Source organism: Lates calcarifer, linkage group LG15, assembly GCF_001640805.2.
Source record: "Lates calcarifer isolate ASB-BC8 linkage group LG15, TLL_Latcal_v3, whole genome shotgun sequence".
Classification (NCBI taxonomy): Eukaryota; Metazoa; Chordata; class Actinopteri; family Centropomidae; genus Lates; species Lates calcarifer.
In genome coordinates, this window is record NC_066847.1 from 3,391,336 (window position 1) to 3,414,876 (window position 23,541).

The 23,541-nt window shown below is 39.8% G+C and overlaps 1 protein-coding gene across 1 annotated transcript; it reads right to left on the reverse strand.

The window, feature by feature from the left end:
• Window positions 1-153: 153 nt before the first annotated feature.
• Window positions 154-22,046, reverse strand: dpy19l1l (dpy-19-like 1, like (H. sapiens)). The gene is made up of 22 exons (XM_018676118.2): window positions 21,647-22,046; window positions 21,217-21,241; window positions 21,030-21,117; window positions 19,570-19,707; window positions 18,349-18,469; window positions 14,629-14,722; window positions 14,322-14,379; window positions 13,157-13,248; window positions 11,767-11,866; window positions 10,087-10,164; window positions 8,034-8,120; window positions 7,748-7,807; window positions 6,946-7,026; window positions 6,323-6,424; window positions 5,927-5,998; window positions 4,580-4,659; window positions 4,360-4,384; window positions 3,284-3,403; window positions 2,795-2,969; window positions 1,863-1,962; window positions 1,575-1,700; window positions 154-1,384 (listed from the first exon to the last, which is right to left on the reverse strand). Exons 1-22 carry the CDS (start codon window positions 21,867-21,869, stop codon window positions 1,213-1,215), a joined length of 2,217 nt encoding a protein of 738 aa, XP_018531634.1. The 5' UTR covers window positions 21,870-22,046; the 3' UTR covers window positions 154-1,212.
• Between the last annotated feature and the right edge of the window lie 1,495 nt (window positions 22,047-23,541).

Sequence of the window (23,541 nt, forward strand, 5' to 3'; positions counted from 1 at the left end):
TTCCATGCTAATCTATGCTAAGCTAATTGCCTTAAAATACTGAACAATCATTACTGTGGCCTGAACAAAAGAACCAACACCTGTTACCACTTACATTAAATTCACTGCTACAAATAGCTTGGATTGGCTGTTACAGAACTCACAAACAGATGGTTCTCCATCACTAAAAACACATCTTTTATTTGCTACAGTACCCCGAATACCCAGCTTTGATAACAAGACTTCCTTTGGCAATAAACAATAATTCAAGAAACACAAAGAACCTTTTAAAGGCCGTACATGGGTATTGTACAAAACAGCTGTTTGGGTATTTACAAAAATGTTGGCCACTTGTTTTTTCTTTTCAAATATGTTTCGCCATAAAAAACTCAGAACTGACTTAAGAACAAAAGCTCTTCTACTCAGTGAAATTTAGCTAAAAATATTCTTGAGTGAACCCAATCTAGACACCAATGTTGAATGATATGTATTACAAAGATTTTCAAAGCTTCCACAGCTTTCACAAGAACAGAATTTTCCCCTGTGATTTCCAGGACTCTTAAAACACTGTTGAAAGAAAATGTCTTAACACCTTGAACTTTGCATAAAAATATTCACACTAATAAATTATAAAAAAAAATCTGAAAATCTTTTCAGAGATCAACACCGTGCATGACAAAAGAAGTCAGCTTTTGTCAAGTTTGCAAAGGGTATTGCTTCACAGTATGTGGACATCATCAATTAGTCCTGCCAGACAAAATTTACTTCTTAAGCAAAAGTCAAAAACAAATTATTACATACAGTAAAAAATTATGTTTGAACGGTATTTCTTAAAATAAAGACTGTGTGTAACAGAACTAATGCAGCAAGCTAAACAAAGAGCTACAACACCTTTTGGTTTTCACTTGGGCACTGACCGAAGCATTATGGGAACATCACTGGATGACAAAGCTGCAGCAAGAAGGATGATTGGCAAAATGTGGGGACAGGGAGTTTCTTTCATACTGAGAACCATGAGGTCAGACGCACGGCAGATTGTTTTGGCATATCCAAATATTACTTGTCCATCTCTCAGTGAATCAAAGCACCGTGAAAAAAAAGGGGCAACCATGGGGGTTTGAGTTGTGGGAAGTAAAAAGCAGCAACAGCAGTGACTGACCAAAAAATATATCCAAAAAAAACAAAACCGGTGGAAAGAACAAGTTTGGCGCTGCACTGGTACATCCCATGGTGTTATCTGAGATCTTTGGTGACTTTGGGGACTTTGAGAACTTTATAAATGTCATTGGAAAAGACTGTGGTGAAGTGGGGTCGTGAGTTCCTGGACATGTGGGTGCATAGAGGAGTTTTACCAACGTTTTGGGGATCCTCGATGTCCCAGATCTCTGGCATGCTGCACCCGGGCCTGGTCGAAGAGAGACGAAAGAAAAAAGATGAATGAGATAGAGAAAGAAAGAAAACCAGTGCTCATCGGAAATAGAAATCTGTCCAGCATTTGTCAGCTACATACACAAAAAACAAAATGTGAAAGAAAACATGGCCCCAGGTAACAATGTGAACTCTTCTGTGACAGGGCACTGGTAGTGTTGTGATACCTGGTTCGCCTGGTGCACCAGGAGTCCTCCAGGACAAAGAAGTCCACTCCCAGCTTCATCAGATTTCTCTTTACGGTTTCTCCAGACATGCGGCTGTACATGGAGTAGACCAGCTTGGTTCTCTCCCTGCAAGGAACCCAACACAACGTTATAATGCACAAGGAGGAGGAGGCACATGTTATGCAGCAGTACAACAGACAAATATTACAGATGTGATAGACCTGGGAGGATGAATGAATTCAATAATGAAAACAAGATCTGATCTGATCTACTGTGAGCTCCACTGACCTCAGACCAGCATCTTCATAGTGTGGGTGGTTGACAATGGGACGACCCGTGGACAGCTTCACACTGGCCATGGTGGGCATCGCTCCCGCAAAGACAGAATCTGTGTCACAGAAAAACAAAAGAAAAACAAAGAGTCAAACACCTGTCTGTTTTCTGCAGAGAACAACAGACTCAGGTCAAAAGATATCTAGATGTCTAAGCCAAAACTGGGTAAATGCATTTTTATTGCCTTGGTTACATATAACATCAGTAAAGAAAACTCAAGATCATTAACTTAATGGGTGTCAGTTAGTATGTTGCCTTGCAATCAGCTCCTAGAAATGTAAATAGTATCTATGTTGTTTGTTTGCATGAATTTTTATCTTTAGTTCCTGGTTCAGATTCAGGGTTTCAGCACAGGTCCAAATAAGGAGCACTGCTCCCCCTGGGTGCCTCCTTTCATTTGTGACTGTCAGTCGTTAGTATAATTAGTGTTGACAGGAGGGGACTTCTCGGCATCTGTGAAGTGTTGGACAGCTCATTTCATGTGACCAATGAAATAGGAGATTTGTGTGCAGTGCACATTTCAGCAAGAACATCAAAATAAACTGAGCTGTAAACTCTTTCAGGGGTTCAGGAGGCAGCTCTTGTTGGGAGTTTTGAGGAGCTCTGCAATGAATTTTTTGCCTTCCTTTATGGTGATATTTAGTTATTATTTGATGTTTTCTCTAAGTCTGAAAGCTTTACACAGTACATCACATGTATTCCTAGATATGGACACTAAAGAAACATTATGCTCAATCAAGTCTCCTGCGCCTTTAATATGAGATTTTTAAAGAAAACCTGCACTGAACTTTTTCCTCAAATAAAGACTTTGTGATTATCCAACTATGAACAGAATAATTAGGATGATTATTTTCACTGTGGCTACAGAAGCAGGTGGCTTCACTTACCTGGACGGGTGTTGTCCTGGATCCAGTCCAGCAGCTCCTCCTGTGGCAGGTTGCTAAACTCTCCGATGATCGCCCACTGGGCCTGCAGGTTGGCTACTCCCTGTATGGCCATGATGGCCATTACAGCAAACACCACAATCTGGTGCTTATACTTCTCCCCGATCCAAGCAAACAGCTGATATAACAACCAGGACACAGTGAGAGAGCATTACTGAAGGACACGATGTGCGATCAAACAAACCTCATATCAAAGAGATAATCTCTCTTTACAAGTAAAACGCTAATGGAATTAAGAAAACCAACATGGGGTGTGATCAGGAAGTTCAGACTGCACCTATAACCAGAAACTGATTTTTTTTTAAATTGTCTGCTGGGATCGTTCACAACAAGAACAGTCTCTGAGCTTTCCGATGCTGTCTCATTTCTGTATCTTTTAAAATATAATACATGATGTTTTTTGGATCACTTAACTTGTGGTGAGAGACTGACCTGTTTGGAGCAGATGAGCGAGGCCATGATGCACATGTGGGGCGTCAGGAAGAGCTTCAGACGCATGATGAGGATTGCCAGGACAGCAAAGGCCACCAGCTGCAGACTGTGGTAGACCAGCTGGAGGGTGACAAGTTGACAAGCATCAATTAAAACTGACGGGAAGGTGCAGAGAAAAAAACAAAATAACACAGGTTATGAGGCCACATTTTAAACTACAATAATCAACTCTTTAACAGCTGTGGAGGTTAAATGGCAGATAAACAAACTCCAACCATAATGTCTGATCCAAACAGCTGCAATCACTGTATATATAATTTAACCTTATACTGATCACTCAATACAAAGTACATTTAAGATGAATATGAGAATGAACATTGGTTTTAATTCCTCAAAACTGACACTCTTGTTTTTAAGTAGTGCTGAAAAGATTAGTCAACTGTCACTTGTCATTTCTCAACTTCAGCTTGTTTAATGGTGAACTGTTAATTCTCTGACGTATGTCAGGATCATGGGTTACATTCAGATAATTTTTTGCATTCTAAATTGTTTGAACTCACCATTTTTAAAAAGTGAAAGCCCTAATTGATAATGAAATCATGAGAAACGTTTTCTCCAATTTTTAAACACTAAGGCAATATTTAGTGACATTTGCATGATGTGATCTAAGTATGTTTTTAACATGGCTTCTCCTGTGAGGAGAGAGATTCCTCTTGTAAGGTTACTCATGGAGCCACACAGAAACATTAAAGCAATTATCTGGGAAACACTGAAAGCTTCCACACACTGTGGCTGGTGGATGAACATCTGAGCGATTTCCTGCCCTGGGGGGAATATTAGAGAAAATGACACGAAGCAGCAGAACAAAAGGCAGCACAGTGAGATTTCAGAGCAGAAGGGAAGCGGCCTTTCATTTCTTGGTAATGAGAAAAGGGATGAAAATCACTCAGGGAAATAGTAACTGAGAAGATGCAACTGCACTGGAGGAATCGAATAAAATAAAAAGGGTTTAGAAAAATGGCACAATGCTGTGAAAAATGCTACCAACACAATTTTTGTGCATGCTTTTTTCTCACCTCTCCTTTTGCAGCTATCTCAGACCTGCAACACAGAGCGGGCAGAAATATATGAACTCAGCTGTCCACACAAGTATTGACTATTCATCAAGAAACTGCTCATTTAAGGCTACCACACCATTTCAAAGGCATCTCTGTTTCCCTATTTAAAACAGTTGGTAATTAATAGTGAAAACAAGAAAAGGCAGTTTAATCAGCAAGGAGGCTTCAGGTCACTTACCCTGCAGCTTCATCAACATCTTCAGTCTTGCCAGACGCCTTCCCTCCATCTCTCAGGAATCGGACTATATCCTGCATGGTCTGAAAAGGACAAACTGTTGGAATAAAACGCCTCTTCCTAACAGCTTGCTCATGTGTTGCCTGCCATGCTTTGTCAAATCAACTCATGTATTCTTAGCTTAGCGTGGGCAAGGTATAATTGGATTAGACTACATAAAGACCAGTTGCTTTAATATTTGCCCCCCGCCCCCCCTTAAATACACTTAGTTGGCACTTTATTTGGTACACCTGGCTACAACAAATGCACACTAAGTTGATAGTCCTGCAAAAAACTCCTCACTTCATGAAGGTCATAGTGCTCCATTTTAATTAAAACTAATTTAGAGAGGCACTGACTGACTGTAAAATCATTCTGGAGGACGTAGGTTGTGGCGACATTGAACTACACTGCATTATACATAGAGGTGTTTCTGTTATTTAGCCTACCCTGACTGATCTAAATAGATAAAGGTAATAAATGTCCCCGTCCTTCGTCTCTAAAAGCTTAAACATACATATGTAAGTAGAGTAGAACCAGAATTTAAAACAGCTCTTCCTCGATTCAAGCAGCTCTACTCAGGGGTAAAAATGTAAGCGTGGTAACCAGAGCGGATAAAACCCCCCGGCTCTCGTCTTCCTGCCGCAGTGAAGCAGCGTCTCAAGGCTCTAAAGTGATTTCAACTTCATGTTTGACTGCCTGCTGTATTGTTCTGAAAGGCAGACCTGAAGACTTCATACTGCACTGTCTGACAGCCACATCCCTATGATTTCTGCCACTACAGACTGCACAGAGGACTCTTCAAGATATGATATTGCTACATTTTAAAAGTTATTCTGTGCTGCCTTTTCTTGTTCAAGTTTTCATGTCATTCTATTTACTATAAGATGTGTTATATTGTCTTTTTAAAATATATTTTCACATTTTCTTTTATTAAAAAACACTGGAATTGTACAGGAATCAAAAATAAACACTGCACAGTGGTCTTTGTAGGGAAGATGGAAATGCATTATTTATAATATACGCTCAGGTTAAGTCTTGACATTTCATCAAGGAAGCTAAATATAATCTTCAAGTACAGTTAATGCATTATTTATTCAGTAATTTACATAGGCTATGGACCCAAACCAGCAACTTTGAATGCATAATAGTGTCAAGTGTTCTGCGGTTCAGTTTGATTTCATCACTGAGCCCAAATCAATTATGTTTTGCCTGTCAGGTTATAGACAGACTGTCCTGTCTTCTTGGTGGAGGTTGTTGGGGACAAATGCAGAGAGGAAGATTACAGGCAGTTAATAGAGAGAACCTTACCCTCGCAGCAATGAGAGCAACCACCAGCATGTTGATGGGCAGCAGCAATGTTTTGAGGTAACGCAAGGGGGTCTGAGGGAGAGAGGAGTACAGAGCCACAGAGTGAGGTGAGGTAAGAGCAGCTACTAATAATAAAACACACAAAAACAAAACCAGGCAGCTGTCCATCACAGAACTCCTCCAAAATGAGCTGCCAGATTTTTCTGATATCTTCACAGAAGGCTGAGGGACATTTTGAAAGCTAAAGTTTGATAAAGATTTTCACAACAAACCAGAGAGTTTCACTTTATCTGCGAACAAGGCCGCAGCACACAGAGCTCCTCCCCAGCATTTTGTGACAGTTTTGACTTGAGGAAGATAAATGTCACCTTCGATTTTGGTAAAAGAAGACCTTACCTCCAACTCCATGAAATCAAATTCTGCAGCACACGTGTACATCAGAGTGTGGAAGTCCTTGTAGCTGGTGAACTTAGACTTGATCAGTCCACTGATGTGAGCCTAGAGAACAGTAGACATATTTTCTTCACATTTAGTTTTTAAAAATGTCCTCTCAGACATTCCTGGCATTTAAATGCTTGAATGCATTTGAAAATGTTTCTTATTGTTAATTATGACCCTTTCAGATGGTGGCATTAAACAACATAATAAAATTCAGTCATTAGGATCATCTTCATTTTTAAAGTTTCCTTGCTGGATATTAGAGATGAATGCTGGTTTTTAATGACTTCATAGTCTTTCCATTCACCCTATTAAGTGAGTGTACCATCAAAATGATCCTGAAGCTGTTATTTTAAGGTAAAATAGTTACACAATGTTGCTTTAATACAATTTTGTGCTTTAAATGGAGCAATAAATAAAGTCCATAGGCTGGTTCGAGTCTGGATATTCTCTACAGTACATTTTAAAATTGGGAAGAAAGATTGAAATTCAGATCATGGATTATGATTGTGTGTTAAGAAGGCTGTGATTCGAGTTTTTGGTAAGTTGACCCACTCTTACTTTAAGTTACCGTCACTTACATCATCAGAGGCACCAAGGACTGTGGACAACATGAATTTGAGTAGAACTGTGGAGCCGACCCACGCCAAACCCTGCATAACCTGAGGAGGAAAAAAAAACAGACAGGAACCTGGAAAAAAGCCTGAAAGCCGGAGGTGCTGTGAGGTTGGGACCACGCCAGGTAAACTGTGCAGTTGTTGACTGGACACAGTGGCCAAAAAATACAGCCAGTCCTATCATTTTACCTCTTTTATCTCAAGCTCCTTATTTCACCTAAATGAGTGTTGGTTACTTGCAAAACTGACTGACAGGAGAGTCTAAAATGAAGGCTGCGTGATCATGTTTATTTTTTGAGATGTCAGCTTCAAATATGGGCACATAGGCAATACTGAATTTAAATATTAAATATAAAATGGCTGCTTTTCAGACACATTTGGTTATTTCTTTAAAATAAATTAAATTTAAAAATGAATGAAGTGCAGCCCTCCAACCATGAGCAGCAGAAGATTAAATGGATTAAATTCAGATCCACATCTGAATAACATGGAGGAATTTTTCATTAGAGGAGGCAGACACAGAGTGATAAAATACAGATTCAGCCTCGAGAAGAATAAATGATTATTTAATATGGACGGTAAATAAAAATCATTTTTCCCCCCCTTTATATGTTACGCTTTCCTCTTTCCTACCATTTTTGTTTATTCATTTTTCTTTCCTTGTTTTCTCTTTCACAGTAAAATATACAGATATGTATGAGTGCAAATTATGAAATTGTCATTAGAAAATATAAAAAGTATAATGAATAAAGTCAATTCTACATACCCAAATGATGATGCCAGGTTTGAAAACTTGAGTGAATCGATCCCTCAGTGCAATGATTGCCTGAAATATCAATCACCAAAACAGAATTCAAAATCCACCCAAAATGATAAAACAGCATTTATCTTCACTTATCCTAATCATGGTGTTCTAATTTCAGTCCATTTCCTCCCATAATGCATTTACTTGTACAAACATACTCATTGTTTTGGGCTAATTTATCTCCTGAGGCCCAATAAATCTGAGAACACTCAGTGACTGTAAATACAGTACAGTGTATCAGACTCACCCAGATGGAGACGAGCGAGGAGGCGTAGAATGATGTGAGGAGCATGGAGTTACCAAACATCAGGATGAAGCAGACGCCAAGTGTGATCTGTAGGAAGGTGACAGGAAGGAGGCGTTATTCATCACAATCCTGTGGTATTCTTACAGTGAATGCTGTGATCCAGCCACAGTAACTGGTGTTTCCAGTAGCTTTATGTGCACGGTCTGTCTGTGTAATTAGAAATAATGCTCAACATGCGAGGTAGGCAGTGAGCTCAGAGGCACAGCCAGCTTCTGTAGGTTTTCAGTGGTCTCATAAAAGCATGCAGCTCCATTTTCACTGCCGCCTGCAAATAATAACATCTCTGTCTCTCTATGGCAGGAGGGTGGTCTGGGATAGATCGCATTAAGTGTTCAACAATAAGTCTTTCTGTGCGACAGTGTTGTTGAAAACACTCCAGAGATTTAAACCACTGCATTGAACTTTGAATATGCAGCCACTCGCAGAATATAATCCTATTAAATTAACTTTTTGATGCTTAATCCCTCAGTGAAGAGTGGAATAATGCTCTGCATTATATAGACAGTGGGGAGACCAAAACTGCAAATTTTTGTAGTGCTGTAACAATAAATATATTAATTGATTAGTTGAGTCACAGAAATTAAAGTCATCCATTTTTAGAATTGATTTGGGCTGCAAATAATATTTCTTTAATATATATGTTATCAATTGATGAATGCTGGTCTTAACAAATTGATGGATCCATGAAATGTCAGAAAATAGTGAAAAATATCACAAACTGACATTTAAATAGCTCATTTTGTCCAACCAACACCCTAAAACTCCAAAACACTCACTTTACTGTCATATATGACCAAGCACACTTGTAAATATTCACATTTAAGAAGTTCCAACCAGTACGTTTTTGGTATTTATGTTTTAAAAAATGACTTGATCACATAACAGATTATGTGATCAAGTCATCACAGAATTTTGTGTTGATCAACAAATCTATTCATTGTCCTTCAGCTCTATAACTGAGTAATTGTTCATGTTTCAAGGTTAAGCAATATTTGACTCCAGTTTCTCAAATGCAGAGGTTTGTTTGCTTCTGTTTTATATGATTGTAACCTGAATACTTTTGGGTTTGGATCAGTCTGAAGGGGTCGCTTTGGCATCTGAGAAACTGCAATTTTCACTATTATTAATTAATCAGAAAAAGACAGATTAATTAATGAAATTATTATCATTATTTTGATTAATAAGTGACACTGCTTAGGCTTGTTAACACTGTAGGTCACAGAGGACAGACGTCTGGTTGTGTGTCTGTATTCTTTTCTTGAACACAAACACACACACACACACAGAGCCAAAGTCGTCGTTGCCAAGCTCTCTAAATTATGCAGAGCCATATGCCTTCCTCTGACACAAATCTCCACCATCTTACCACAAAGGGCCTTCTCCTTATCTGTGGAGCACACAGGCCCTGGCTAACAGCCTGGCATGCTGAGGGGATTAGGGGGAAAGAATGTGGAGGAGAGGGACGACCGGCCAGAATGACACACACACACACACACGCCCCAGCACAAACATCTTTACTCATTCTCATAGAAAGAGATATACTTTTGTCCTTGGCAGAGTGAACCAAATTGCCCACATATCCTCCCTCTTTAATGCTGAAAAGGCACTGCACAGTTAATACTAAAGAAAGTCATCCCCATCTCTGCTGGTGTTTTCTTCTCGGCTCATGTCAAATTTTTCCGGCCGAGGAACAGAGTGAGATAAGGAGAACTGAGGCAGAGCACGTTACAGCTCAGAGGACAGCATCTGGAATGACTTTTACTTATGTTGGGTGCAACACATGATCCACACACACAGCTTTTTTTCTCTTTGTTCAGTGTTTTTTTTTTCCTTGTCTCACCTGCACAGATTGGCAATTTGCATCTTCTCTTCTGCATTCTTAATCACTTTGTCACAGTGCCTCCTCATGATGCACCAGCGACCAATTCATGTCAAGTTAGAAACAAAAATGGTCTTAACACACTATAGGATTTGGAAAAGACATCTACTGTACCATATGAGTGACCAGGATAGACTGCATCTTGGCAGGACCGAGGTAACCCAGGATGTACGAAGCAAACAGAGAAGCCACCTGAAAAAACAATCACACAGACACAAAAATATGAATATTATAAACATTAAGATTCACCTCCTGCATATTTTCACTTTTCAATTTCCATATTTTTCAACACACTCACTTTTTCAAGGGACCTGAATTTAGTGTTTAATGCTGTGAAAATATGATATGCTGCTAATAGAGGCTGGATATTCATGTCCATTAACAATTTCTTGTCATCATACAGACAGTCCACACGATATTTGAGGTGACATGTTCACTTTTCCATCAGCAGTGTGTGATGTGTGATGAGCTAGATGTGGGTTTCTTATGAACTGTCCGCCCACTCTGTGACTAGCACCTGTGACAGACAGATGACAGACAAATCTCCTTCCTGTCATCTGGAGAGCTGTGCAGGACGCAGAGACTGAGAGTCTCACTATCATTATAAAAATAACTCTAGCTACAAGAGAACACATTTCTATACGACAAACTGAATCTAATACAAAGTTGGAATTAAGTCAAAAAATAACAGTGATAACCAGTAACTATAACACAACTTACTTTATCTTGAAAAGTTTACTGATGTCAGAAATTGCATTTTAATTAAGTACATTAAGCTACGTTAAGTCCTGAGATCTGTTTAGAGACTGATGGAAATTTTACAGATTAACTTCTGTTAAACTGTGATGAGATTCATTGTTCACCAGTATCTGAGATGGCTGATAGAGGGACATCCCACACAGCTCATTATTTTGCACACACTGCAGTGGAATCAGAGGCCTAAATATACACTGTGTGTTCACTCTACCCTGGTAGTGCGTGCCCAGTAGTTGACTTTTTGAGTACAACATGATGCTGCATTGATATTGTATAAAATGAAATAACTGTGTGCACTGAATAAATATGGAGGTATCTATGGCAGGTATGCAATAATAAAGGGATGTGAGGTACCATAATACTACAGGGATTAATATCTTTAGGCGTCTTGCTATTTCTCAACTGAGGAGTGAGCAGCGAGGGTTAATATACAGCACTTGGCCTTAGGTTGATTTACACATACAGTGGATGAGGCGAATGGGTTCAATTAGCAGTTTACAAATATAAAACACAGAAACAACAGCTGGTAAATAACTTGTCTCTTGTTAAAATCCCCATACAGAAAGCAGCAGTACCCTGAGGGAGCCGCCGACAGTGTGGGCTAAACTGTTGCTGTGCACAGATGCTCGCAGCAGTGACCTGTTTGTTTGAGAGCCGTGGTTCAAACTCCAGCATTTCTGTCTGCCAGCCTACACTCTTCAACTTAGTGCTTCTTTCTTTAACTTGCCTGTCTGAAAGAATCTGTCCTTCCAACAATCTCAACTATTGCACTTAAAATATTCTTAGATGCCTGTTGTCAAATGTATTTTAGGAGTGCCTTAATAAAATGAAGATGTAATGGTGTATTCTTGTAATTTCACAAATCTCTATCCCTTCTTCTTCTTTTAGACTTCTCTGTCTCTTCATTTCTTTGCCAACGTCTAAAGTTGCCAGGGTCCTCTGCTCTCTCTCCAAGTCCCTATTCTCTCTCTAATCTCATCTGCCCAAACTCCTTTCGTCCCACATTCTCTCTCAGTGTTTCTCTTGCAATCTGTTTACCTGAGTGAGCAGCACAAACTGGGCGAACTGCCAAGGCAGCATGAAGCACAAATTGGAGATGCCCAGAGCGACCATGGCTGTCCTGCTCGGGTTCCGTGTCCTGTGGAGAGAGGAGAGACAGCAGAGGGAAAAAAAGAGAAAGAAATAGAGTGGTGAGAGAGTGTGTGTGGGTGTAAGGGAGATAAGAGAAGATGCATTAAGTTGGCTGAAAACCCCCACACACACGCAGACGCACGCATTCAATTTCACTCTGTGTACCACAAAAACCTGGTTATGTACTGAGAAATACGACACAGGGTTCACTCACCATTTACTTTTAAGCTGATAAAAGTTAACAGTTAACTGACTGCACTTACACAACACAAGGTGGCGTCCACTGGCTGATGTGCAATGAGAAGATAACTAGTCTGTGGCAAGTACTATGGCTCACCAAAAAGCCTGCCTCAGTGCACAATTTAGCTGACAGCAGAAGCAAGCTCTGCTTCACCCCAGTAATTACCACACAAAGGGAAAACTGTCTGTAGCCCGCACTGCTTCAAAGCCATGAGCAAACAGCTTTCTGTCTTACCCTTTCACGTCTTACTCTTACTCTTTAACATATTTACAGTTTAACAGGATCCATCAAAAATCCTTAAAGAACATTTATTTGTTAATTATTTAACAGGGCCCATAAAGATAAACATTGTTATTTATTGATAAGTAGTGCAACAAATGTAATGTAATCGTCTAGGGTTAGGCTTTTAAATCAAAGTTAAAAGATCCAAACGCTAACATCTCGGTTTGTTGGTGTGTTTGCATAAATGTAACAATCCAATCCAAAGCTGTTCAGTGTCTATGTCTTTGTTGTTACTTAAGCCATTAGCCTCTTTTTATACAGAGATCACACTATATTGATATTAACAAGACCCTTCATTATGCCCCCAACCCTTTGCTTGTTTACACTGAACCAAATCAAACAAAGCCAGTGTAACGCCACACTTGTGTGTGACTTTAGATAGCTTGCCGGCCCTCTAGAATCAGAGGCGTGACGTGTAACATCAGCAGAATTGGCATCTGCTCTGTCATGCAAGCTCTCTCTTATACACAGACATTTATTCCAGCTCTGAGAATACCTCCTCTGCCACCTTAAAGGCGGAACAACAATGTCCCCTTATTACATGTCTGTACCTTTTACAGAGAATGGCAAAGCAGAATAAAGGCTCCCATTCTATACAGGCTGTGTAAACAGTGGCTATTGTTTCACTTGTGCATTGAAGACTCAATGTTTCAAACACAATAAAATGTATATCACAAGCATAAAGATACAACTAGATTTGGTGAGTAATCTCAACTAATGCACTTTTCAATGTTCCATCATCCATCTAACAGAGACTGATTATGGCATGTTTACCGTAGGATGTAGGTGAGAAGAAGCATCTGCAGGACTAAAAAAGGGTAAGCAAAGCTCTCCCTGAGTGGCGGAGTCCACATCACACGAGTGCTCTGATAACACACATGAACACACACAAGATAAACAAACACACATATTAAAAAGCAAATCAAAGCATCACAGTCAACGAGAAATGCATCACTTAGCTTTGATTTCCCAGAGGAAAAATACCTTAAGAGACGTAAAGCAGTTTGTGATTCACAGGCATTTTGTACCTGTGCAGCTCATAAATAATTTCAGTTATCTAAAATTATTCATAGGTGCTGCTTTTGCTCAATGGTAAAATCACAAACACACACCTGCAAGTGGTCACAAAATTGCTGGTAAAATGGGTAATGGTACGATATCACTCAGTTATAGCTTGTACCTGCTGCATGTGCATTACTGCGTCGCGCTCCATTTGTTCACAATAACAAAAAGTCTCAGAGCTTATTGATTGCACCTCATATACTGTAGCAGAAGTATTGGACTGGACTCTGCATCAGCACATACTCTGTATTACAGGACTTTGAATCAGGTCAAGAAAAAAAAGACCTTATTCAGGGCGTCAGTTTTCTGTCCCTCAGCTGCTACATATTGTCCGTTTGTAGAAGAGGATCCTGTCTCTATCATAAAATCCCACACCACTACACCACTATTCATACACAATAACACACTTAACACTATAATCTCACATGTTTGTCACTTCAGAACACTCAGCCACCCCACTACTTTCCCCATAAAACAGTGAAAATCACAGATGCTCATGAAATGTCACAAACCACCACCAATGGAAAGAGGTGAGCAGGATGTGAGTGTGTGTGTCAGTGTGATTGAAATGTCAGCATATTGATCTGGGAAAAAAAAGAGACTTGCTATTTGTTCTGGAGGAAACTGGAGAAAAGGACGTGGGTGGAGGCACTCAGCTTTGAGTGCTAGCCAAAAACAACTCTAAGCTCCTTTGAGGGCTGAAATGAGCTCTTATTAGCCACCCTCCGCTTTTCACTGAGCGCTTTCATTTTAAGTTTTACACATTTCAGAAGCTTACACCCAGAGAGCCTTGCACTGAGCTACAAAGCTGCGACATTTAAAAATCCCGACTTACTGACACTGATAGTAAGTAAGAGGACGAGGACAGTGCACTCACCTCACCGTGGTTGAAGAAAAAACACATTGTGGTAACAACGCCGCCCAGCCGACTGCCACTAAAGAGGAATAATGGAGAGAAGTGAGGATGCATGATAAGAAAGGCAAAGAGCAACAGACAGATTCAGAAAGGTCATCCTCCATCTGATCTTTCAAATCCATATTTTTGGCAGAGACAGGAGACAAATCGTAAAACTGTTTTTCTGTCTAAGTCTGACAGTTGAGAAATGAAATAGACCATAAAAATTCATCCTCTCCTCTCCCATCAGAGTATGCCAGGACAGAACACTGGGCAGGAGTGGGTTTACCTGAGGTAGGCACCGTAAATGAAGAACAGGCTCATCATCACACCGTTCAGCAGGAACACACAGGTCACATAGAAATATGCTGGATCACCCATTCCTAATGTGCACAACACACACAAAGCACACATGCAGAGGACAAAGAGATGGTGTTAATTTTACTGATTACTGATGGAGACAAAAGCTCTATGAGACTAAAACTAGCACTTCAAAGATTGATCATAAACAAAAGAATTATTTGACAACAATTTTGACAACTGACTAATCACTGATTAGTCATTTATTACTCAAAAATGCAAAACATGCACTGACCAGCTTCTCAAATATAAGGATTTAGAGCTTTTCTCCATTTTCTATCATTGTACAATGAATATCTTTGGGCTTTGGACAGAGGAAAAACAAGCAATATGAAGATGTCATATTGCTTCAAAGGTGCGTACAGACATTTCTGATCTTAAAAGGAGAAATCCTACTGACTACAATCATTCCCTGACTTTTCCTCTACTGTCACCATGAGGTTGACATTTTTCAGACTGAAAAGTTTACACAACAACGATGGATTACCATGAAATTAGGTACAGACATACATGTCAGCTCAGGATGGATGGTAATAACTTGATGATCATTTATTGGGGTTATTTGTAAGTTTCCTTTGCCATTGAATGTGGTTTCATGCTGGGAATGGGTGATGATGATGGTTGTTTGCTAAGAGCTTCAGCCACGTTGCACTCACAGTACAAGAAGTTAGAATACGCCCTCCATGCAGTGCTACTTCCTCAGGGCAGTCTGGACTCTACAGTGAGTCACTATCGGAAAATGTCGAGACACGGTGGCCATTTTGTGTTTAGAATTAAATCAGTCAGCATGCTAACACACTAAACTAAGAGAGTGAACATGGTAAACATTATACCTGCTAAACACCACCATGTTGCCATTGCTAAATGCAGCCACAAACAGCTTCATTGATCTGCTGACATGGCTGTGGACTCTTAAGTCTTGTTTTTTTTTTTTAAATACCTGATACATGATTAATGAGACAATGAATCAATAGATTAATCAATAATGATCACAATAATTTGCTGCAGCTCTAACTGTAATATAAAAACTCTTCTGGTCAATGCAGAAGAGAAGACATAGTAAGTATGTTCATAACACCTTTCTGAATTCTCCTGCGCCTCTATTCAGTCTTCTTTAACAATCTGGGAGTGGCATACATAAGTCTCCATCCAACTGTGCCACTTGCATTTTGGGTGCAGTATAATTTGGAGCACTCCAAGTTGATTAAGTTGGGTCAGTGCAAAAATAGCCCATGAAAGAAGTAGTACCTCTGCAACGCTCCTGGCCAGGATGATAAATCTGTGGTGCTCTACCTATGAGGTTACCACATAGCCTTATCCCCTGCTGCAGCTTTTGTGTTTCCTATTTTTATTTTCAGCTATTTTTCCCTTTTGTGATTTTATGTCCTGCTTCACAATTTCGATACTATCCCATACACAAGAATTTGTCGGAAACAATATATAGTATGCTGTAAAATGTTTAGTTTGTGTATGTGCATACAAGGCTTGTGTTTTTATCAGTGTCCTTTCATGCAAATATGTGATACTCAAGTATATGAGGATTCTTTAGGCTGTTTTTTGCTCGATTCATGTAGCACACAAAACCTACTGCTTTACCCACCAAGGTCATTTGGACTCCCTAAAACATGACTGGACATATTTTCTGGTGGGAAACCAGTGAAGAATCATGTAAGAGTTGGGTCTTGATACACCAGTTAAACCCAAATTAGTATGAGAATATTAAACATCTGGGGACGTTTTACGGAACATGTTAATGTGTTAAGCAGTAGCAGTAAATGTAAAAATACATTACACTGAATAATAATGAGTTGAATTTTGATGAAGAAGCATAGGTTCCTCAATTCTTTTTTTGTGACAACAAATGGACTTTTGCTTTACACCTTTACTGAAACTGTATTTCTAGCACCATTGAATAATTTCCTCTCAGCAATGCTGCCAGCCAAATTAGCAGGTACACAGAACAGATTGACAAGGCTGTAATGACTAACAGGATACTTGGAAGCGTGTTGACATTACTGAGAGTCATTTCATCACCATGATGTGACTGGAGATCGCTCGCAAAAAAAAACAACAACAAACTGGAAGAACATGATCCAACAACAGCTCAGCTGGAAAATATAATAGACTCTCCGCTCTCTACTGTGTCATTCTGCATCTCACAAAAATAGTGCACTGTTTGACAGTGACAGCAAATGTTTCCTCTTTCTGACTGTTAACTGTTATGCAATGCGGCTTGTGTCAGGTTTATGTAAACACTGTGAAAACAGCCTGCGTACATTGACCCTGGGGTGCCTCGCTTCACTAATGAGACTGACAGAAACACAGAGATTGCAGAAGCTGACAACAGTTTCCACTTGTTTACTGTCAGCAGATTTACTCTTCTGGGAAATATGTCTGCAAACCAATTGGAAAAAAGCAACTTCTATGAAAAATGTTTAAAGTATTTTTCTTTCCCTCAGGGCTATTATAATAATTACTGTGTTGCCCTTGCTGTTGCTGTGTTGTACCTGTGTTGAAATGCTTTATCATCGATCAGTTCATTGAAAGACTATTTGCTACATTTACTATTTGCTGTATTATACCTGTGGTTCTACCATTTGTTTTGCTGCTTCCTAGATCCTAAATGTCACAGTGTATCAGATGTTTGACTTGACTTTTTGGTTAATATTTCTTTGTTAATATCATATATTTCTTATTATCTCACCGTTTTTTTCAAACATTGTTGAAATGCTTCAGCAATTAATAGATTCGTTCAATAAAAGACTATCTGCTGCATTTCTAACGATCAATTAATAATTTGAAATCATTTTCAATCACAAATGCCAAGTATAACAAATAAAATGTGAGGATTTGCTGCTTTTCTTTGTTTTATGTGATAATTAAGTCTTTTGTTAAAGGAACAGTTCAGCTTTTTGGAAAATATACTTCTTGGCCAGGCTAGTGAGTCTCCATCGGTTGTCCGGCAAACTCATAGTGATGACAACACTCTAAGACGTCACTATGCCCATCCAACAGTCAGGCACATACTATAAGCTGCCATTCAACCACAATTTGTTGTATCAATTTGTAATTTGTCTTACAAATTTCTAATTTCAAGTTGGACTTGATATTTCACCACTTTCCAGCATATTATATAAACTGAACAATTCATTGATTCATTTAAAAAAAAAGTTATCAGATTATTCAGTAATGACAGTAATCACTGATGACACTATTCTTGTGCTTTGCTGCTTTTAATCTATGCATATGAAAAACACTGATTAGTTAGTCATCTGTTCAACATTTTTGTAGTAAAAACAAAAACAACAAAAAGCTCTTTCAGCTGAGAGTAAAAAACATGAATTGAGAGCGCTTGATTCCTTTGTTCAGTCCTTAACTGGCAGCTCCCCATGAGGCTGTTGTGACTGGGTCTGTCCATGAGTGAAGGAAATCATCAAAGACTGAAGAAATTAGTCATCCAGTCAATTCAGTGAGAGTATTTTAAATGTCAGTGTAGCTCCAGGTCATTACTGTGATACTATGAGCTTGTGTAATGTCCTCATCATACAACTGTCTCTCTCTCTCTCTGTGTGTGTGTGTGTGTGTGTACACATGCACAAATGATCTTATTTGCAGATCAGACTGGAGGCTCCATGGCGACAGTCTTTACCTTCACAGCTATCCACAGGAGTGAGGCCCTCTCCTCTGTTGATGGACCAGCACATCTTTGTGGGAATCCCTAAGTAGCCCATCACACCTGTGTACATCCGGTACCAGCTGGCCAGGACCACCTGGGGAGAAGAAACGGACAGTGGGAGAGAGGGCAATCAGTGAAAAGCCTGTTCAAACAACAAGTCTCAAAGGCCCTTTCTGTCCTGTTAACTCTGAGGAATACAGACACACAACATTTCCACTGTAGTCCTTAGAATTCCTTTGTGAAACGTTTGTGGAATCTACAAGAATTCATCCAGCTATAATAAATGCAGGAAAAAAACAGCTGATTAATGTGTAATATCAGTTTTAAACAAAATTCTTGTGCTGCCTCATATAAACCACCTCTCTCATATTCTTTGCTGGAAGGTCCTTATTAAGCTTTTTTGGTCCTGATCCCAGTTGGAGTCTTTTAATATTGAGTATCTGCCAATACCAAGTCCGATGTCATACTTAAATGCTGATTTATCTGACACAGTGAAATAATGAGTGAAACTTCCTCGCAAGCTTCTTTATTTAACAATTACCTTTATAAGCTCATTGATATTATTAACTATAAAACAATGCAACTGCTGAAATGGACATGACAAGATCTGTTGTTGAAACTAGAAGAACACTCAGTCCACTGATTGTACAGTGGTGTTACAGAACAGAGCTTCTTCCCTCACAGATGATCTTTGGTTGAATACAGGCAGCAGCTGCAGAGTGCACTTTTAATCAAGTCGTTAGCTGTAGTCCTAAACCTGAACAGAAGCTGCTACAGTACCTGGATGTTTTCTACACCACTCTTTGCTAATAAAGCTGCATTCACACAGGCACTGCAACCTTTGTTTGTGCTGTTTTTGTTTGTGTGAACTCAAATGTTTGAAATGTTTGTGATGTCCGATTGATGATATGTGAATTAAGCAAATCATTGTCCGACTTACAAAAGAGAGAGAAGAGATCATGTGTTTCTCAGCTGAGCATAGTGAATACATGTATTTTATCTAAACACAGAGACACTCACTGGTGCGCTCAAAAAATAAAGAATCAATTCTAGAGATGTGGAATTTGAAATTTTGCTTTAGAATATTTTTACGTTTTCTTTTTTAAATCTTACAATCTGATAACATCAGATAAATTGCATGACATGGGTGATGATGCTGTATTTAAAATCATATGAATAATATGTCAAGATTACCTCTGGATAGAGATTAAATCTCTTCAGTGTGTTAATAACCAAGGGGTACTCCGTCAGCCGATCATTCATGACCATGTAGAGGCCGTCCAGGAAAGAGGGTGCCTCAATAATGGTTTTATAGTAGGAGTAGTACAGACCCTGGAACCAAAAGAAAATATACACAATAGATTAAACTCATAAACTCAAAATGAGACATGTAGGAAGAGAAATGTCAAGGCAGATTGATGGAGTGAGGGAGAACAAGGGAAACAAGGAAAAAGAGAGAGAGACACACACTAAATATAACTCTACAACAGACAACCCAGACAGTAGAAGCAGGAGTGAGTTACACAGGCTTGCAGCCCATCTGGTAGCACACAGCAGGAGTGAAGCAAGAAAAATATTCAGTTTGCATATGATTAAACTGTCAGTCGCAGTGTCCTTAAGTGTCATCTCTAAAAAGGGTGTGAAGCCTAGACTGCATGTCAAACATCAGCAGCTTTTACAGTTATTGTGACGGTGATGCATAAACATATGCTACATTTAATCACACATATTTTCAGATTTTGCTGTCGTGCAGCCTTTGCAGTGTCCAAAGGAAAAAGTGACACAGATACAGATATTAGAAATGCACTGACATTAATCTTATCATTACAAGCAATGTCAGCTTAGAGGAGCAAGTCCAATATTGATTATATTGTTGAGTGGAAAATTTTGATTGAGGGTTTGGTCACATAGCACCTCTGCATTGCAAATATTCACTCAGTCTCCCTCGCTCGTTTCAACTGAAGCCCGTGCAACTGACACTGTGCATGCCGGCATTTCCTGTTTCAGCTCAATCTAATGGCCAGCTCTAGCAAACTCACTGGTCACAAGTCACCTTTGATCATTTCTACTTGGCAAATTCGCTTGGTTATCAAATAGAAACAAAAAAGAGATTGGAAATGTCAAAGTCATTTTCCTAGTGCAGTGTCATCACCTTGTTTTGGACAATAACCCACTGCCAGATTAAAAACTGCAGCATGGCTCAAACAGACTCTACACTTTATGAGCACTCTGCTCAATATTTATTTATAAACCACATTTGAACCATGACATTGCATCCTTTTCTGAGAGCGAGAGCTAATTTGACAGTACATTTATGGTAACAAGGGCTGCAAAATGCCCATGATCTTCTTAAGCCTCATATTAACTTCAGGTAAACTCTGCGATGTGTCTTTGCACAAAATGAGAACAGTGGGTTCTATCCTCCCTCACTTTCACACAAATTATTTTAACAAGAGTCCTCTGCAGTACTTCCAATCTTCTCAATGGCACATGATGATTGTTTTAAGATGGACTTAAAAAATATGAATCTATTTTGCACCTGTAATTGCATTAAGAGTCAAGTGTAAGGCTGCTGGCCAACACCAGGCAATAGCAGCATCAGCCTCAAAACAATGTAAGTAGGGCGTCCCCAATAAAATCAATGAACCATTTACCATTTCCGTCCGAAAAGCCATCTCTTTCTCCAGGTTTGACAGATGTGAAAAGTGTCTGTCATTCTCAAACAGCTGTGAGAGATGATACCTAAAAATAGGAATGGAAATGTGTGAGCCGAGGGCTGCATCTCTAAGCAAACACAGCAGTGATGTTTGACGAATATAAACATGCCGACAAGCAACTTACCAGTGCAGATATCCAGTCAGAGCAGCTGTGGACACAGAGAATTAACTTTCAGTGCTGCTAATAAAATACCAGTTTATGTTTCATAAACTACAATAACGTCCAAATAGAAGCCACAGGAGTGAAGACTTGGGTAATGATTGTGTGGTGCATTTATTTTAAAGGGAAATCATTGAAACATTAGCTTGAACTTTGCCAGAAAACCTGTTAACACGTGTGAAGCTACATGAGAGAACACAGGCTACTTTGACTGGATTTTAATGAACAGCGACAATGGGAAGCTAACTGGTGAGCTAGTGTTTAGGTGAGCTAACGGTTAGCCGAACAGATCAACGGCAGCGATAACTTAATTTAGCGGACCCGCTAATGCTAAAAAAAACGCATACAACATTAGCAGTCGTTAGCAGCTAGCAGGCTAAAGCTCCTAACTTACCGAGGAGAAGAGTAATTCCCAGCTTCACGGCTGCGGAGGGAGTTAGCCCGAGCTTGTGTCTGATGCCCGAGAGCCCGTTCGAATGAGAGCTGGTGAAAGGCTTGCCCTCCCTGCCTGGTCGCCTGATGTTACTTTTGCCAGGGGGCGAAACAAGCGGGCTCTTGTCGCGGTCAGCCTGGGTCGCCGGACTCTTCCCGGTCTGTTTTCTGTTTTTAGCCACCATGGTCTTCCAGGAAAGAGCCGAGGTTAGGCAGCCGGGGAGCCGTTGAGGGGGGGGGGAGAAAACACAACCCGAGGGGTGTGAGCGGAGCTAAGCAGCCCCACGGTTCCTCGTATCTGGTCCTCGGATCTGCCCCTTTACTACCTGAGCGATGCTTTCACTGACACTCGTAGAAATCTGATGAAGCTTCGCCCTCAACTGGACGTTTAGCGGTACTACACAGAGCTTCTGGCGGTAACCATGGCAACGACGAGCAGAGGGTACCATGCAGTTTAGGAGACGAGCAAGACAGTATGAAAACACATTAGTAGGCACGGCGAATGTGCTCTTTAACAACCTACACACGACAGGCACTTTGTAGGCTGATTAACAGTATTTTCTGACACAGTATATTTAAATTTGACCACCTGAACTGTCTCCGTCTGCCCATGGGAGCTCATTTATCCCAGAATGATGGAAAAACTCTTTTTTTTTTTCATTTTTCAATATAAAATTTGGCTGTAAGTATTAAAAATTGTCCTCAACATTCCTGAAAGTATCAAGCAAGTTCCACCAGCATTTTGAAACCAGTAGATGTCCCTAAAGGACCATAATATTTCTGCACCCTGAGCTCACAGCTCAACATTTCACACTGCAACTCATAACAGTGGCTGCTGCTGATTAGAGATTAGAGGTCTTAATACTCCCAAACATTTTCATTTCTTTTTTTTCTTTTTTTTATTATTCAAAAAGTAGTTTCCTTTAATTCTTGCTCTCCTTCTGTTTTAAAGAATCCACATTTTATAAACAGCAGCCAGACTACAGCTCCATCCATCATCCCTGAATGGAAGAGATTCTGCAAATTCCTGGGCCACAAAAAGGGAAACGGAAAATTGTGTTTTCATTTTAAAAAATGGCAATTGGCGATTCTGGCAACTGAGCAGACCAGCAGACACTGTGAGGCTGGTGCCTGAACTGTAGGTGCCATAGTTTCAAACTGGATGGAGTGGTGGTCTATCTGGCGACAGAGACAGGAACATCAGGAAAGATGGGTTGATCTCATCTGTTTAGCTTGGAGAGAGAGTAAGAGGGGAAAAAACTGTCTGCCGTCTGGTGGTGACATCATGACAGTTTCCCTCAAACTCCACAAACAGCCACCAGGGGAACCTTGCACACCGACTCCTGCTGTATGTTGTGTTGGTGGGCTTTGGAGGGTATGTGGGTGAGAAAACCAAGGAGGGATAACAAGTTTATGGGAGACATTGTGTTTGTTTTTGCCACTGGCTCGGCACTGAGAGCCAAATGGTGAATGCGAGAATCTGTGAGAATCACCACAGAGAAAAGGAGAAGAAGATGAACACAGAGAACTGATCAGCTACAGTAGATGTTGCTTAGGACTGTAAACGTCTGTCTCACTGGGAAAAAGAGTGTTGGTGAGATCATTTGAATGGATTTCTCTGGTCAAAGAGTTTATGGTCATATTATACTAACTCCAAGTCAAATTCTTTATTTATTTTGCTCTCCATTAGTTCATGCCAAGGTAACAAGTTTGCAGTAAAGCTTTATTTCACAGGACCCATAAGGAGTTGGTTGGAAAGCACTATTAATACATATTCAAGGTCATGTATAATTACAATATTCTAAGAAAGTAGCCTGAATCAAGTCTAATCAATAAGCTATTGATTGATATTCTTTA